The sequence below is a fragment of the Tursiops truncatus genome, chromosome 6 (genome assembly GCF_011762595.2).
Source record: "Tursiops truncatus isolate mTurTru1 chromosome 6, mTurTru1.mat.Y, whole genome shotgun sequence".
NCBI lineage: Eukaryota > Metazoa > Chordata > Mammalia > Artiodactyla > Delphinidae > Tursiops > Tursiops truncatus.
In genome coordinates, this window is record NC_047039.1 from 66,672,786 (window position 1) to 66,689,924 (window position 17,139).

General features: G+C 37.7%; 1 protein-coding gene across 6 annotated transcripts in view; it reads left to right on the plus strand.

Annotated features, from left to right (window-relative positions):
• The first annotated feature begins 712 nt into the window (after positions 1-712).
• SMC5 (structural maintenance of chromosomes 5) overlaps positions 713-17,139 on the plus strand; it is a 112,833-nt gene continuing 96,406 nt past the window's right edge. For 2 of the 6 annotated variants that reach the window (XM_019934701.3, XM_019934702.3), the window contains exons 1-3: positions 713-987; positions 5,974-6,115; positions 14,442-14,494. In XM_019934701.3, the coding sequence (XP_019790260.1) occupies positions 791-987; positions 5,974-6,115; positions 14,442-14,494 (392 nt within the window). In that variant the 5' untranslated portion in view covers positions 713-790. Of the gene's footprint in view, positions 988-5,973; positions 6,116-14,441; positions 14,495-15,260; positions 15,390-17,139 lie in introns of those variants that run through there. The other 4 variants (XM_019934704.3, XM_073806208.1, XM_033858159.2 and 1 more) reach the window with 4 other exon arrangements.

Sequence of the window (17,139 nt, forward strand, 5' to 3'; positions counted from 1 at the left end):
AGACCTATGTAGACCTCAGGGAACCTCATCTTTAGTAAGGGAGTTAACTAGATGAATGTGAGTAGGTTTAAGTGGAAGCACCCGCTCAATGACGCCAGCGGGGATTTCTAGAAACCTGAGGCGAGGAAGTCTTAATAGAGAATTAGGGAGCGAGGGGGTGGAGAGTCAATGAGGAGAACCTTTGCGGTGTAGTCGTTCCATCTGTTGGAGAGCGCAGGAGACCCTAGCGCGATGTTTTAGGGGAGAAGCAAGCATAGAGCCATTTGAAAAAGTCTTTTTTTCTTTTGTGGTTTTTTTTTTTTTTTTGGACACGGAGACCTGATTGAAAGCAAAGTAAGAAGACTCGCCGGACTCCAAACCGGCGAGTCCTGGCGCACTCGGGACCCCGGCCCACCCAGGTACCACCGCAAACGCCGCCCTCCGTCCCCTCCCGGATCTGTTTCCTCGGAGCGCTGAAAAGTCTTTCAAAATACTAAATGCAACTGACATCTTTTTCTGAGTTAAAAACAAACAAAACCTCTGAAAATACAGAGCAGAAAATCCCGTATCCGCTTTCCGCGAGTTCCCAAACCCCGCCGCTCTATTCTCGCCGGCTCAGGTTAGGCCCTGCACAGGGCGGTGGGAGGGGCGGGGTATGCCCGCTGACGCTACGGGCCTGGACTGCGCAGGCGCGGGGCGGGCTCGCGGGGGAGTCGCGCGCCGCTCACTTCGCGCGGGAGTGGGGCGGTGGAGCGTCGGAGCTGCGGGTCTGTGGGAACGGAAGCCACGGCCAGGAAGAGAGGCAGCCAGGATGGCGACTCCGAGCAGGAAAACGTCCACCCCAAGTCCCCTGGCCCCCAAGAGAGCTTTCCCGAGAGATCCCTCGTCGGAAGTCCCGAACAAGAAAAAGAGTTCGGCCCCACCGGCGGCGCTGCCGCCACTGCCGCTGCAGTCGTCCGGGCCTTTCGTTGAAGGCTCTATCGTCCGCATCGCTATGGAGAACTTCCTGTGAGTGGCCGGAGGCCGTGCCGCGGCGGGGGAGGCGAGCGGGCCCGCACGCTGGGGGCGCGGGCTGAGTGCGTGCGCGGCCGGGTGGGTGGATGTGTGCCTGGCTTGTGCGTCTGACAGTAAATTCTTGCCGGGATTGCCGTGAGGATATTTACTTGTGGGCCGTGGAGATCGACGTGTGTGTTGATGCGGTAGTCGTGTGTGTAGTGTGTTACGGTTTTTAAATTCTTAATGCCAACGTTGCTTGAAGGCGTCATATGGCGGGCCTTGGAAGTAGTAGGAATTAGATCTCCGCCCGCTGGGAGTCACGGCCTAGAAAGGTAGGACATAATCTGTAATTCACAAAACTATGCGTTCTGGGAACTTAGAGGCTGCAACAGTTAAATCAGAGTGGCAATGATGCTGCGGCAGATACGTGAGGACTAGGCAGTTGCCAGGTGGACAAAGATGGTGAAGGTTGTTCTGGATGGAGGTTGAAATGTACAGGAACACTGAGCCTTACTTTCAGTTGTTGCGCCTCCCAACAGACCCTTGACTCCTTTAAATCTGGCTTTCTTCCCTGGTTCCTTTCTTACCCTTCAGACAACTAACCATAATACTCACTTTAGAATTGAGTAAACATGTTCTAACACAAATACCGTGTATCCGTTTAGCACCTTGGAGTTCGTTTGATCAAGGCCTGTTTTTTTTTTTTTTCTTTTTTTTTAAGCTTTCACAGAGCGGTGTAGGGAAAACAGAATTGCAGTAACAATAGGAACATTTTTTTTTCCAAGCATCTATCATGTGCCAGGTATAGAAGTAGGTGCTTTATTTACACAGTGCCCTCATTCATTCCTCATAACAACTCTTTATATCACCTGCATTGATAAGCTTAGAGAGGTTAATTTGCCGACGTTTACACAGCTAATAAGTAGGTGAATTGCTGTTTGAATCCAAATCAGGAAAGATAAATATAATTAAATGAAGTACCTACCATAATAATATATATGCGTCATGATGCCGTGCGGGCACAAAGGATGCAATGATTAATTTCGTCCACAGTTGTGAGAAGGGCTTTGTACTGAGGGTTATGAAAGTCTTAAAAGAAGGGAAGAGCAAGGAACTGCCTGAAACAGTTTGCTATATTGGGGAGATTTCCAGTATTTTAGTATGGCTAGAACATAGGATGTGAGCTAGTATGTGGACAGAGTAGATACTGAAGATGTAGACAGATGTTGAGGGTCTGTGTTTCCTTTGCTGAGGAATTCCAACTTTATCCTGTAGGCAGCCAGGATGCATTTTAAGCAGGGCATGACGTATGATTTATATTACTTTGGAAGCAGAGTGAAGGATGACTTAGAAAGGGTGCAAGATTGTAGGCAAGAAGGCTTTTACAATATGAAGGCAGAGATGATTAGGGTTTGAACCTAGCAGTGGGAAGTAGGATCGGAAAGAAGAGATTTGACAGGATTTGGCTGTAGATTAATTGTGAGAGGCATGAGGGTAAGGGAGGAATGGAGCATTTTTCTCAAGTCTCTGCCTTGGCAAGTTGGTCATATATAGTGCTATGCAGAAGGAGCAATTTGGGGAGGATAATAATAAATGCCTTTTGGATCCTGTGAATTGAAGTTTCCTGTGGGGCATCTTAAAGATCTTTTATAGTCAGTAGTTTTAAGGGTTTGGAGCTTACAGGAAAATGTGAGAGGTGAGAGACTTGAGAATCATGCATATAGGTGATTGTTGAAATTGCAGAAATGGTTGAGATTGCCCAAAAGGGAATATAAATAGGAATAGAAGGCTGAGTACGGTGTCCTGGAGGAATGACAACATTTAAAGGCGAGCAGAAGAACTCACAGACTAAGAAAGAACTGTTCAGGAAAGTAAGAGGAGAACCGTGGGAGAGTATTATCAAAGAAGCCAAGGAAAAAGAGCGCTTCAAAAATATCATCTGCTACATTGAAGTCAGATAACAGGACAGAAAAGAACCTGCTGCATTTAGCAGTTAGGAAATCTTTGACACTTTGAAGTAGTGGAAGCAGAAAACTTTGCAGTCATTGAAGAATGAATGAGTGTGAGGAAGTAAAGCTTGGATGTGAAGAGGAGAAAGAAAAGGTAGCTGGAAAGTGCAGAGCTAGGGGAGGTTTTGTTTATTTTTACAATGAGAGGACTTTGAGTTTTCGGAATGAAGTAGGAAGAGTAGGCTTAGAGAACCGAAATGGCCTGGAAGAGGGTAGTCAAAGGAAGGATTCCTGGTAGTTAACCAAGTCGAATGGGATCGAGAATGGGGGGAGAGATTTCTAGGCAGAAGGAATAGCATGTGCAAAGGCTTGGAGAAAGAAGGAAGCATAAGATAGTCAAGAAACTGAAAAATTCATTATAGTTAGAATATAGAGGTCTTATTAGAGAATAGGGGAAGGAGATAGAAAGTAGAAAACAATGAGCTAGAGCTAAGTTATGAAGGGTCCTATTTTTTCTTTTTCTTTTTTTTAAAAAAACTTTATGTATGTATGTATGTATGTATGAACGTATGGCTGGGTTTGGTCTTCGTTGCTGCGCGCGGGCTTTCTTTAGTTGTGGCGAGTGGGGGCTACTCTTCGTTGCAGTGCATGTGCTTCTCATTGTGGTGGCTTGTCTTTGTTATGGAGCACGGACTCTAGGCGTGTGGGCTTCAGTAGTTGTGGCACATGGGCTCAGTACTTGTGGCTCGCGGGCTCTAGAGCACAGGCTCAGTAGTTGTGGCGCACGGGCTTTGTTGCTCTACGGCATGTGAGATCTTCCCGGACCAGGGCTCAAACCCATGTCCCCTGCATTGGCAGGTGGATTCTTAACCACTGCGCCACCAGGGAAGTCCTTCTTTTTCTTTAAAACAAGTTATTTCAGATTTGCTTGTCTACCAACATGATTTGGTGATTGATTGGATGATGGGCGGGTGGGTAGTGTGGATAGAGGTGAAGGAGATGGTAAGAATCAAAGATGATGCAAAACTAATGCCTAGGTTTCTGACTTGGGCAGTGAGATGAATGATGATATCCTTCACTAAGAGACTATAAGAGTGGTTTTAGATGGAAAAGATGGTGGGTTTAATTTTGAATGTGTTAAGTTTGAGGTGACTCTATCCAAATAGAGTTCTTGAGGTGGGAATTCCATCTATATAGGTCATCTGGACTGACTTTCAGCATACAGATGCTACCTGAGGCCATGGAGAATACATGAGGTACTAGGCAAAGTATGTAGACTGAGAAGAGGGTGGGCCTCTGACATTAGCTCTTTCAGGGCGAGCTCAGAGCAAAGGGAACTCACAAAAAGGGAATTCCCAGTAAACATATTTTAGAGTCAGAAAGGTTTTTTAAAATGCAGAGGCTTGGGCTTCCCTGGTGGCGCAGTGGTTGAGAGTCCGCCTGCCGATGCAGGGGACATGGGTTTGTGCCCCGGTCCGGGAAGATCCCACATGCTGCGGAGCAGCTGGGCCCGTGAGCCATGGCCGCTGAGCCTGCGCATCCGGAGCCTGTGCTCCGCAGCGGGAGGGGCCGCAACAATGAGAGGCCCGTGTACCGCAAAAAAAAAAAAAAAAAAAAAAAAAAATGCAGAGGCTTTATTTTGTTTTGGGCAATTTTTCCTGTTTATAATATTTGTGTGTATAGTATAGGCCAGAAGTTCTCATGCTTCTTCCTGTTGTATTTATTGTTTGCTTAAATACCAGTTGCATTACTATTTTAGTAAGACAGTCACACAGAGATTTCACATCAGGAAATTCCAGTATTAATAGAATGGGGCTTCATGTGTTGGGTTAAGAAGTTCCATGTCAGATACTTTTCCAGATGTCTGAAATTCCCAAACTAGTTTTATTTTAGCCGTTGTAAAGGATTGCTTTAAGACTCAGCTGTTACTAGAATAAAGCTTCTGAAAAGATAGATAGATAGGTGCTGTACAGAGATGTGGGGTTGGAAACCTGCCAGAAAATACCTCTCTTTACCACCTGTATTTATTTTATTACCACGTGGCATTTCAGAATTGTTAATTTGTTTGAGTGTTAAAGTTAAAGTGTGCTTGGTTAAATTATTTAAATACTTAGCAGGTAACAGGCTAAGGTTTTTTTTACTCTTGGGGAATTAGTTGGCAGCTAACTGAAACCCTGTGGGAACAGGACATTATTTATGGGTTCCAATTCAGAATATTCAAAGACAAGGTAGAAGGATATCTGAGTCAGAGTTCACTTCACATTTTGCCGTAGCTGTCCCGGAGTACTAATATGGATTAGATGCTACTGTTGCATGTAGAGTGCTGGACAGCATGCTGCCTTCTAGTATGAGGGAATGTTACAAAAGTGCTTGGTGATGGTGCACTCTTGTTTCCTCCCATAGGAATAAAATTTACTTGAATTTGTACTAAAAATAGATCCTTTGGTGAATGTCTGGCAGCATATTAAAGGAATTGGATGTTATTTTTTAAGTAATAATAAAAATTAAACTATTGGCTTGATATATCTTCAGTTTTCTAATTAGAATAGAAATAATTTGGTTGACTATGAGAAGTTGCTAGTAAGCATTTTAATTCAAGAGAAATATAAATGTAAAATCCACAGATTCAGGATGAGCCATGGCTTCACTTACATATAATTTGGTTAAAAATTATCTTATTTGTATAGTAGCTTTGATGTACTCTCTCATGTATTGTAATTATTAAAGAGTAAATAATATGAAACTTTGCTTTATTCAGCAGACTTAATATTTGAAAAAAAGCACATGAAGTCTTATTTTCCCATGAATGTTCTATTTTAGATACACATTATCACTTTTTCATTTCTCCCACTGACAGATTTTTTTCCCTCTAGTTTATTAACAACCTATAAATTAACCTGACATTAAATTTGTAAGGTTAGGTGGTTTTTAAAAGAATTTGAGGAAGCCTGCAGGTAATGATAAGGGTAAAGGAAGAAAAAGTGCTTTGGTAAGAAAATATTCTTCACTTCTTATCTCTGCTTAGTAATATCACCTCTTTATAATTTAGAACATATGATATCTGTGAAGTATCTCCTGGGCCCCACTTGAATATGATTATTGGAGCTAATGGAACAGGGAAGTCCAGCATCGTGTGTGCCATTTGCCTTGGATTAGCAGGCAAACCTGCTTTCATGGGACGGGCAGATAAGGTGAGTTAACATACGTACTTTTTAACAGAATTCAAAGCCATGAATTGCTTTTAGTAACAAATCAATTTCTATATCTCCATTCCTTGAGTATAGCAAATGTGTTGTGCTTGAATATAAATAATGAAGTTGGCAGGGCCACTGTGGGGAGATTTCCATTTCCAGAAGTAGTGTGCACTATATACCTAGAGAATTCTCCAAGTATGTAACACCTGCAACCTTAGAAATAATGTAAAATATATCTTTTTAAATGTATTTCTGGGCTTGTGGAAAGGTGAAGTAAGTTTACAAAGGGCACAAACAAAGTAGTTTGGATCTAAAGATTTCTACAAGCTCTGGGGTTGTTTACCCAGGGGCATTTGCTTTACCTTGCACCCTAAAGCCTGGCTTTGAATTGGTTGCATAGGATTGGGGGTCCTGAAGGTGCAGAAGGGTTAGAAGATAAAACTAGAAGCCAAGCACTGCATGTAGCAGAAGAAAAAAAAGATCACAAAGTGGGACAGTGAGGTTACTTATCTCATTGTTAGCTCTGAATACAGTAGATAAAAAAAAGAAGATCTTCCAAACGAGTCTTATCACATACATTGTAATTTTAGTTTAAAGTGGTCCCAGTTAGTAACATCTCTCTTCAGGCAGAAGCAAATGCAAATCCTCTGAAGGAAAATATCCTCAATCCAGTCCTCAACATAAAGCTCTAAGAAATTCATGAATCCATACCTAAAAAAATCACAAAGCATAGGAGGAAATGAATCACCAAAAATGAGAGCTAACAAAAACAACAGACTATACAATCAGACCTGCAAAGCTTGTAGACACAGAATGTAAACTAGGAATACTTAATTTATTTAAGGAAGTGAAAGAAGATTGCAAGTATAACAAAAGAATAAGTAACAAAAAAGATCAGGTAAATTTGAAAAATTTGATCAGGTAAATTTGAATCAAATAGAACATAAAAAAATAACAGTACATGGGAGGGAAACTTCATGGACAGGTAAAACAACAAAGCAGACATATTTGAGAATTTGTGAACCAAAATACTTGACAGTTTTTCTAAAAATGCAATATAGAGATAAAGTGAGAAAAAAGTGTGAAATAAAGATTGTGACCTGATAGTTAATGGACTAAGGAAGAGGCAATATTCAAGAAAGAATGACTAAGAATTTTCCAGAAATGTTGAAAAACTTGAATCCTCAGATTCAAGATACCTAATGTATCCCAGACAGGGTAAATGAAAGAAATATACAAATAGACACATTGTAGTAAATTCCAGAATACCAAACATAGTAGTAATATTGTCTCAGAATGGAAACAGAGGGGCAAAGAAAAGAACAGTTTGAGATGCTCATAAAGGAACTTTGAAAGTATATAATTTAGGAAGAAGGAAAATGATCCCAGAAGGAAGTCTGAGAGGTAAGAAGAAATGGTGAGCAAAAAAATGGTAAACATGTAGGGAAGTAAACTGTGTAAAATAATACTAATGTCTCATTTGTCAAGTTTTTAAATCAAAGAAGATAGTACTACATGTCCTTCCTGGACAACAGGAAGGAAGTGATCAGAGTTGAAGTATTCTTTGAATTTGTATTGTTGGGAGAAAGTTAAGATAATTGGTTAGCTTCAGAGTTTATTAAGCTAAATATGCATGTTAAAATTTCTAGGGTAAGCCAGTAAAAAAATTGAAATACATAATCTCCAAACAAGAAAGGTTAAAGTAGGAAGAGAGAAGTAGAGAAAAAATAACCACTGCCCAAACAACCCAGAAGGAGTCTCAAGAAAGGAGGAGGAAGAGAAAAGAAAGAGAAATATAGAAAAGGATATTATTAAAAAACATAAAAAAGATAGTGGAAATACATTCACAATAATAATAAATGCTCTACATTCTTGTTAAATGAGAAAGTCAGAGTACATAAATAAAACAAAGTTCCATTCTGTTTTGTTTACAATAAGCATATCTAAAATAAAGAACTACAGAGAAGTTGAAAGTAAAAGGATGAAAAAATACATACCAGGCAAATATTATACAAAACAAAGTAGGTGTAGCTGAATTTATACCAGGCAAAATAGAATTTAAAGGAAAAAAGAACTTTTAGAGATAAAGATGGTCGTTAAATATTGAAGAAAGTTTCAGTTCAGCAAGAAGATAATTCAGCTCCCAACTTAAATTCACATTATCTAGTTCCAAAATATATAAGCACAATCACAGAGTTCTTAAAGACAAGTTAACAGCTCCAGAATTATAGTGGAAGAGCTAGTGGTAATCAGTAGATCCAATCAGATAAAAAATTAGTAAGAGTATAGAAGGTATGAACAACAGTTAGATTGAACTAATGGACATGTTGTAAACACTGCACTCAACAATTGGTAGAGCATACATTCTTTTTAAGCAGAAATGGAATATTTCTTAAAATTAACCATAAACTGAGCCATAAAGCAATATCAAAAAATATCAAAGAATTGCTACCACATAACTATGTTCTCTGACCACAGTGCTATTAAGATAGAAATAATAAAGAAGATAACTAAAATTTTCCCATTTGTTTAGAATGAAACATGTACTTCTATATTATCCACAGGTCAAAGAAGAAATTTTAATAGAAACTGAAAAGTAAGAGCAGAAATTAATAAAATAATAAACAATGATTCAGTAGGAACCACAAAACTAAAAATTGCTTTTCAAAAATACTATTTAAATCAGTAACTTCTGGGGGCAGGGAGAGAAAGGAAGAAAAAAATATAAGGAATGGCAAAAAGTAATAGTTAAGATATGTTAAATTGTGATCCAGAAAACCCCCAAATTTAAGTGGTTTAAATATACAAAAGATTAATTCTTGCTGCTTATCCCGTGTAGGCCCTTTGTGGTCACTTAGGTACTTTAGCCTTATAGAATCTTCATTTCAGTATATACAGTTTACCCTTGAAGAATGCAGGTTTGAACTGCACAGGTCCACTTATATGTGAATATTTTTCAATAGTGAATATATATGTTGCGCTCATATTTCATTGGACAAAGCATGTCGTGAAGCCATAACTTGGATCAGAGAGAAAGAGCAAGTGCAGTCGTTTGCTTGAAAGGAGAATCAGAATATTCACGAACTGCCCTGATGACTACCACGAGGGTGTTACAAGAATGCAGCAGAGGTTTGAAAGATTATATAAGAATATTATGAGAATCATTATGCCACTCAAGTTTAAATTTTTAAAAAGTTGTAACTATAAATGTTTCTACAACTACTTAAATTATCAAAACTGACTAAGTATAAAAGATAAATTAGCTGGTAAATTTTTTCTCATAGAGAAAGACAAAGACAATTGTGGATTAGTCCTAATAGCAGTAAGTTTCTATTTTACACAGAGAATGTGACCCTAGGTACCCAAATCAATCAAGGATAGAATGAAAAAATTACAAGCCTGTCTCACTCATGAATCTAGAAGCAAAAATCACACACAAAAAAGAAACTGTAGCATTTTGAATTTAATAGTACATAACACATCATGACCAAATTGAATTTATTCAAGGAGTGAGAGATGTATTATGTTAATTTTTTCCTAAGAATCAACCACATTTTAAAGGAGAAGGACTCTATGGTCATCTTAATAGATAGAGAAAAAGCATTCAGTTAAATTCCACAGTAATGTATGATTAAAAGCTCTTAGCAAACTAGGAATAGAAGGGACCTTTATTAATTTCACAAAAGATATCTATGAAAATGTACAGCAAGTTCAGGAGCAAGTCAAGGTTCCTTACTACCATTACTATTGTACATTGTACTGGCAGTTCTAGGTAGAACAGAAAAGATACATGTTGGAAAGAAAGAAAACTGTCATTCACAGATTATGTGAGTGTCTGCATAAAAACCACAAAGAAACTCCAGATAAGCCTCCTGATGGATCGATATGCAAATTTATCAGGATTACTAGATATAAGATTGTATAACCCAGACACTGACTCTGTAGGCACCTTGATCTTGGACTTCCTAACCTTCAGATTTGTGAGAAATAAATGTTAAAGCCACCCAGCCTGTGGTATTTTTTTTATAGAAGCCCAGACTAAGGCAAGGACCTTTTTACATTCTTTAACTTACTGAGGACTCCAAAACCTTTTGTTTCTGTGAGTTATATCTATTGATTAGAATTAATAATAAACTTAGGGTTTCCCTGGTGGCGCAGTGGTTGAGAGTCCGCCTGCCGATGCAGGGGACACAGGTTCGTGCCCCGGTCTGGGAAGATCCCACATGCCGTGGAGCGGCTGGGCCCGTGAGCCATGGCCACTGAGCCTGTGCGTCCGGAGCCTGTGCTCCGCAACGGGAGAGGCCACGGCAGTGAGAGGCCCGTGTACCGCAAGAACGAAAACAAAAACAATAATAAACTTAAAAATAATTATCAGATTAGAAATAAAAACTGAGACCCTGCCAAAAAAAGTTGTATAACAAAAATCAATTGCATTTCTATATACTAACAAAGACCAGAAAATGCAATTAAAAATGGACATTACAGCCACAAAAGTACAAGTTTCATAGCAGTAAATTAATAAAAGACATGTAAAACCTATATGCAGAAATTACAATTTTTATTTAAAAACATTGAAGTTTAGAGAGATGCACTGTATTAATGGACAAGAAGATCTAATATAAAAATGTCATTCCAGTCAAAATCCCTATATTGTCTATATAAATTACAAGCTGACTCTAAATTTTAGGTGGAAGAATAAAGGGCCAGAAATAGCTAAGATACTTCTAAAGAAATAGGACAAAATGGAAAAACTTGCCTATCAGATATCAAGACAATACAAAATTACAGTAAATTAAGACATTGTGGTATTGGTGTAGGATAGACTAGTGTGATGTGACAGAATAAAGAGCCCAGATACAAAGCCATGATTAGTAAAAACTTGATTTATGACAGAACTGACACTGTGGATGAGTGGGGAAGAGATGAATAAATACTACTGAGACAGTTGCTTATTGGTATAGGAAAAAATGAAATTGAGTCCTTTCTTCACACTACAACAAAAATCAGTTCCAGGTATATTAAAGATCTAAATGTGATTGAACAGAAAGTTTCTGGAAAAGATTGGTAGTCGAAGAAAATATCCTTGTGACTTCAGATTAAAGAAGAATTTCTTAAATAAAAATATAGACTGCAAAGGAAAGGTTGATAAATTCAACTACAGTCAAATTAAGGAACTTTTGTTCATCAAAAGACACCTTGTAGAGAAAAGACTAGTTACAAATGAGAGAAGGTATATATATAGCACATATAACAAGATTGGTATCCAGACTACATAATCAAAATAATGGCAACTGAGAAGATAAATGAGCAAAAGATATGCTCAGATGTCTCACAGAAGAGGCACCCCAAACAGCCAGTAAATACATGAAAATATGCTCAGCTTCATTAATTATCAGAGAAACGAATTAACCCTGGCATGGTGCATCCATTAGACCCACAAAAATTCTTGTGGTGCCATGTGGCTTATAAGGATATAAAGCAGTGGGAACTCTGATACATTCTTGGTGGGAATATGAATTTGTACAACCCCCTTGGAAAATATGGCATTACCTAGTAAATCTGTAAATGCCTATATCCAGTCCCTCAAAAATTCTACTTCTAGGTACCTTAGTAAGCTTGTGTCCATTTATACTAGGTGAAATTATGGAAATATTTATAGAAACATTGTTTGCAATAAAATTTAGTATAGTCAAATAAAATTGAATATTATATGACAGTAAAAGCAAACTTTGGCTCATTGGTTAAATCTCAAAAACAGAATTTTAAGGAAAAATGCCATCACAGAAAAATACATGTGATGTGAATTTGTTTCTGGAATGGTCAAATATATATATAATATATATTTAATATTTGGAGATTTATACAGTAAAAATAAAAGCAAAAGAATTATCAGCAAATCAATTTAGAGATTACATCTGTCGAGAGAGAAGGACATAGCTGGCATGAATTAAGAAATGTCAGATACACTGGTAGTGATCAGTTCCTTAAATAGGTAGATACATGGTTGTTTTGTTATTTCTTAAACAGTGCATAAAGTTCATATTTACTGTGTGGTATGTATTTCACATAAAAACATGTTTTAAAAAGAAAGTCTAGGGGCTTCCCTGGTGGCATGGTAGTTAAGAATCCTCCTGCCAATGCAAGGGACATGGGTTCGAGCCCTGGTCCGGGAAGATCCCACATGCCGCGGAGCAACTAAGCCCGTGCGCCACAACTACTGAGCTTACATGCCACAACTACTGAAGCCCGTGCGCCTAGAGCCCGTGCTCCACAACGAGAGAAGCCACCGCAATGAGAAGCCCACACACCGCAACAAAGAGTAGCCCCTGCTCACCGCAACTAGAGAAAGCCCATGCGCAGCAACAAAGACCCAAAGCAACCAAAAATACATAAAATAATTTTTTTAAAAAAGTCTAAAAGTTGAGTTGTTACTTCACTGTAAAATATTTTTAAAACTTGAAGTGATTCATTTTTCTAAAACTGTTGTAAATATTACGATATTATCAAAATGATATTACAGGTTTCTTAGCCAGGCTTAAAATTTAATGTAGGTTACAAGATTGAGTTTTACACCCCTTATGATTATAAATAACGTATTCAAAATATGATTTTTTTAATGCTCTGTGGGAGGCATTTATGAGGTAGAAAAGATACTGCTTTATTAATGATTGGCTTTGTAACCTTAGTCATTTGTCTGGAACTCAGTTTTTCTTTATTTCAAAGAACGGGTTGGGGTAGATAATTTCCAAGGACCCACTCAGATTTTTATAAATATTGATACGTAGTTTTGTCTGTTTTGTGGCCGCACTGCCCACTGCTCGGCTTGTGGGATTTTAGTTCCCTGACCAGGGATCGAACCCCGGCTGTTGGCAGTGAAAGCACGGAGTCCTAACCACTGGACCGCCAGGGAATTCCTGATATGTAATTTTCAGAAATCATTTATTGAATCCTTATCTCTGTGTAATGGTCTGCTGGATTGTGCTCCAAGGGCTGTATGGTCAGAATGGATTGGGCTGTAACAATGTTCACCAATCTTCCTATTTATTTGTGTCATAAAGAAGACACATCTCTCCTCACCCTTGAGTGGTAGGCTTTTTAAAGGAAGCTGTGGAGTGCAGTGCAGTGTTTCTTAGATGACAGATTGCAGACCTTGTGTTTAGGGGATGTCCAAGTTCTTAGCAAAAATACCTTTTTAATGTTGTATTTCTATTTAAATGCTAACATAAAAATTTAGTACAAGCATGTTCTGTACCACCTGTACAGATACTTTATAATAAAAACTTCCTCCTGATCTTTTCTTCCATTTGGTACGAAGTATTTTAATTGTTGCAAGCTAATGAGTAGATGACCCACTCCTACAAAAATGCCACTGTTTTCCCTATCTATGAAGAAACTGAAACAAGAGGCTAAGTAACCTGGTTAAGGTCAAACAGCTTATATATGGCAGACTTGAGATTTGAACTAGACACGGTAAAGCCTGTACTCTTGATCATTAAGCTGTACTTTCTTGTTACAGGAACAGGCTTTTTCATATTTCTGGGTTTCACTTTCATAATCTATAAAATGGATATAACATATAGCTCATAACTTTGCTCATGAGTATTAAATGAGAAAATTGTATATAAAGTGCTTAGCACAGAAACATTTAGTAATGCTTAATAAATGTTAACTGTTGTGGTTATAATTGTCATCATCACTATTAAAAAGACAATTGTTTGCAAGGTGCAGTTTTTGCCTTTTTTTAAGTATTACTTACTTACAGCCTAATTTAAGATCCAATCTGATTTTTTTAGGCCCAGGGTCTTTTTTCATACTTATGCTCAAATATATAGAAACTAGCTTAAATATGTCTATTATACTATATAAATTGTACTTACTTAAATTGTATTTACTACGTTTATTGCTCTTTTTTTTAAGTGCTGGGTGGTAGGTGTATCCTAATTAATAACAGGATGAGTACTTTTAGAGTGATTGTTAATAATATTTAATCTGTGCAACTCCATAGAAGTACCCAGGGTCTGGAGCTGGGCTACCTGGGCTCAGATCCTTGCTCTGCACTACTTACTGGCTCTGTCATGAACTTTGTAAGAGGCTATTAGGCACATAGAAGGTTCAATAAATGGTAACTTAAGATGATGACTATCTGTGAGTGGAACCAATGGAGGAGTCTAAATCTGGGAAGGGTGCAATTAGAAGGTGATGGGAATGAATGTACAGAGTAGTTATTGAAAGAATCTGACAAATAATGATGACTTTGCTAAATCGCTCATTGTTAACCTGGGAATGTCATCACACAGCTCACTTTGTCTTTCTTATATCTTAGGTTGGCTTTTTTGTGAAGAGAGGATGTTCCAAAGGCATGGTTGAAATTGAATTGTAAGTGTTAAAACCACATTTCCCTACATAATTTCTTAGTTTATGTTCATGCTTTCCTGATGACTTTAGTCAAGAGTAATAATACAGTATTGTGGCATAGATACTGGAAATAATATTTAAGGGATACTTTATCTAGAGAGGTAAGGTGTTTTTGGTTTTGTTTTTGGTTTTTTTTAATGCATCTTTTTTTAAAAAATATTTATTTATTATTTATTTGGGTTGTGCCGGGTCTTAGTTGCGGCAGGCGGGTTCCTTAGTTGTGGCATTTGGACTCTTAGTTGCGGCGTGCATGTGGGATCTAGTTCCCCGACTGGTGGTTGAATCCTCGCCCCCTGCATTGGGAGCATAGAGTCTTAGCCACTGCGTCACCAGGGAAGTCCCTTAATGCATCTTTTAAAACCTGAATTGTAAGAACTTTCTTCTGGAAAAATTCTTAAGGAAATTAGAAATTTATGGGAGATAATGAAATAGAAATATACCACTATTAAATATTCATTAAGAAGTTGCAGTATTTTTTACAAACTTAAGCTTTCTTTTTTCTGATTTTGAAAGCAAAATATTTGCTTGTTTAAAAAAATGCAAACAATGTAGGAGTGTAAAAAGATGAAAGCCTTCTTGCCATAATTCCACTTCCAGAAACGACCACTGTTAGTAGTTTGGTGAACTTCATGTATGGCAGATACTTGGCATTTATGTCACCATTTTCCATTCCCTCCCTCATGGTAGAAATCGATAATTCATTATGGTGTTCTTTTCCCTTAAACCTAGATGTTCTGAGTTTACCACTCTTGGCAGCCATTTCTGATGGATGAGAGTTACTCTTCAAGATGAAACCAGTTGACCATCCTTGGTGCAGATACTTTGTCTTTTATATATGAACATGTACATCCTTTAGGTGATTTTTAGAGTGTTGCTTTTTGGAGTGTTTATAGAAAGTTATTGAATTTTCTTAGCTGAAATAGCTCTTAAAGATTATCTAATACTTTATTTTGTAGGAAATGAGGAAGTGATCTTTATTCAAAAATTGTTGAAAATTTTAGAATTTATGTAGAGATGAGAAATAGGCACACATGGAAGAAAACAGTTAAAGAGGTTATGCTCAACTTATTAAAATATAATGGTGGTATTTTACTGAAGGATACAAAACCAAGACCTGAATAAATGGAGAAGCATATTATGTTCTAAAAATATAAATTTGTAGTCACCATTAACATGTCAGTCCTTTCCAAGGTAACGTATAAATCTGATATAATTCCAATAAGAGTCTCAACAGGTAAATTTATAAGTTGATTATAAAGTTCATCGGGAAGAATAAACCCAAGAGGTCTTGAAAAGTAGAATCATGAATAAGACATTTATGTAACAGATGTTAAAGTGTAAAATAAGCCTTTTCTTAAAATTTAATTTTTCTTTTATATTGGAGTATAGTTGATTTACAGTGTTGTGTTAGTTTCAGGTATATAGCTAAGTCATTGTTATACATATACATATATCCATTTTTTTTCAGATTCTTTTCCCATATAGGTTATTACAGAATATTGAGTAGAGTTCCCTGTGCTATAGAGTAGGTCCCTGTTGATTATCTGTTTTATATATAGTAGTGTATATATGTTAATCCCAAACTCCTAATTTATCTCTTTCCAAGTCCCCCCCCACCCCACAATCCCAAGTCTGCTTTCGAAATCTGAGTCTGTTTCTGTTTTGCAAATAAGTTCATTTGTATCATTTTTTTTAGATTCCACATGAAAGTGATATATGATATTTGTCTTTCTCTGTCTGACTTACTTCACTTAGTATGATTATCTCTAGGTGCATCCATGTTGCTGCAAATGGTATTATTTTATTCTTTTTTATGGCTGAGTAATGTTCCATTGCATATATGTACCACATCTTCTTTATCCATTTCTCTGTCAATGGACATTTAGGTTGCTTCCATGTCTTGGCTGTTGTAAATAGTGCTGCAGTGAACATTGGGATGCATGTATCTTTTCAAATATGCATGTGTGGTTTTCTCTGGATATATGCCCAAGAGTGGGATGTATGGTAATTGTTGGAACATATGGTAATTCTATTTTTAGTTTCTTAAGGAACCTCTGTACTGTTCTCCATAGTGGTTGTACCAATTTACATTCCCACCAACAGTGTAGGAGGGTTCCCTATTCTCCACACCCTCTCCAGCATTTATTGTTTGTAGACTTTTTGATGACGGCCATTCTGACCCATGTGAAGTGATAGATACCTCATTGTAGTTTTGATTTGCATTTCTCTAATAATTAGTGATGTTGGGCTCTTTTCATATGCTTTTTGACTATCTGTATGTCTTCTTTGGAGAAATGTGTATTTGGACCTTCTGCCCATATTTTGATTGGGTTGGTTGTTTTTTTGATGTAGAACTGCATGAGCTGTTTGTGTATTTTGGAGATTAATCCCTTGTTGGTCGCTTTGTTTGCAGATATTTTCTTCCATTCTGGGGGTTGTCCTTTCGTTTTGTTTATGGTTTCCTTTGCTGTGCAAAAGCTTTTAAGTTTAATTAGGTCCCATTTGTTTATTTTTGGTTTTATTTTCATTACTCTAGGAGGTGGGTCCAGAAAAGATACTGCTGTGATTTATGTCATAGAGTGTTCTGCCTGTGTTTTCCTCTAAGA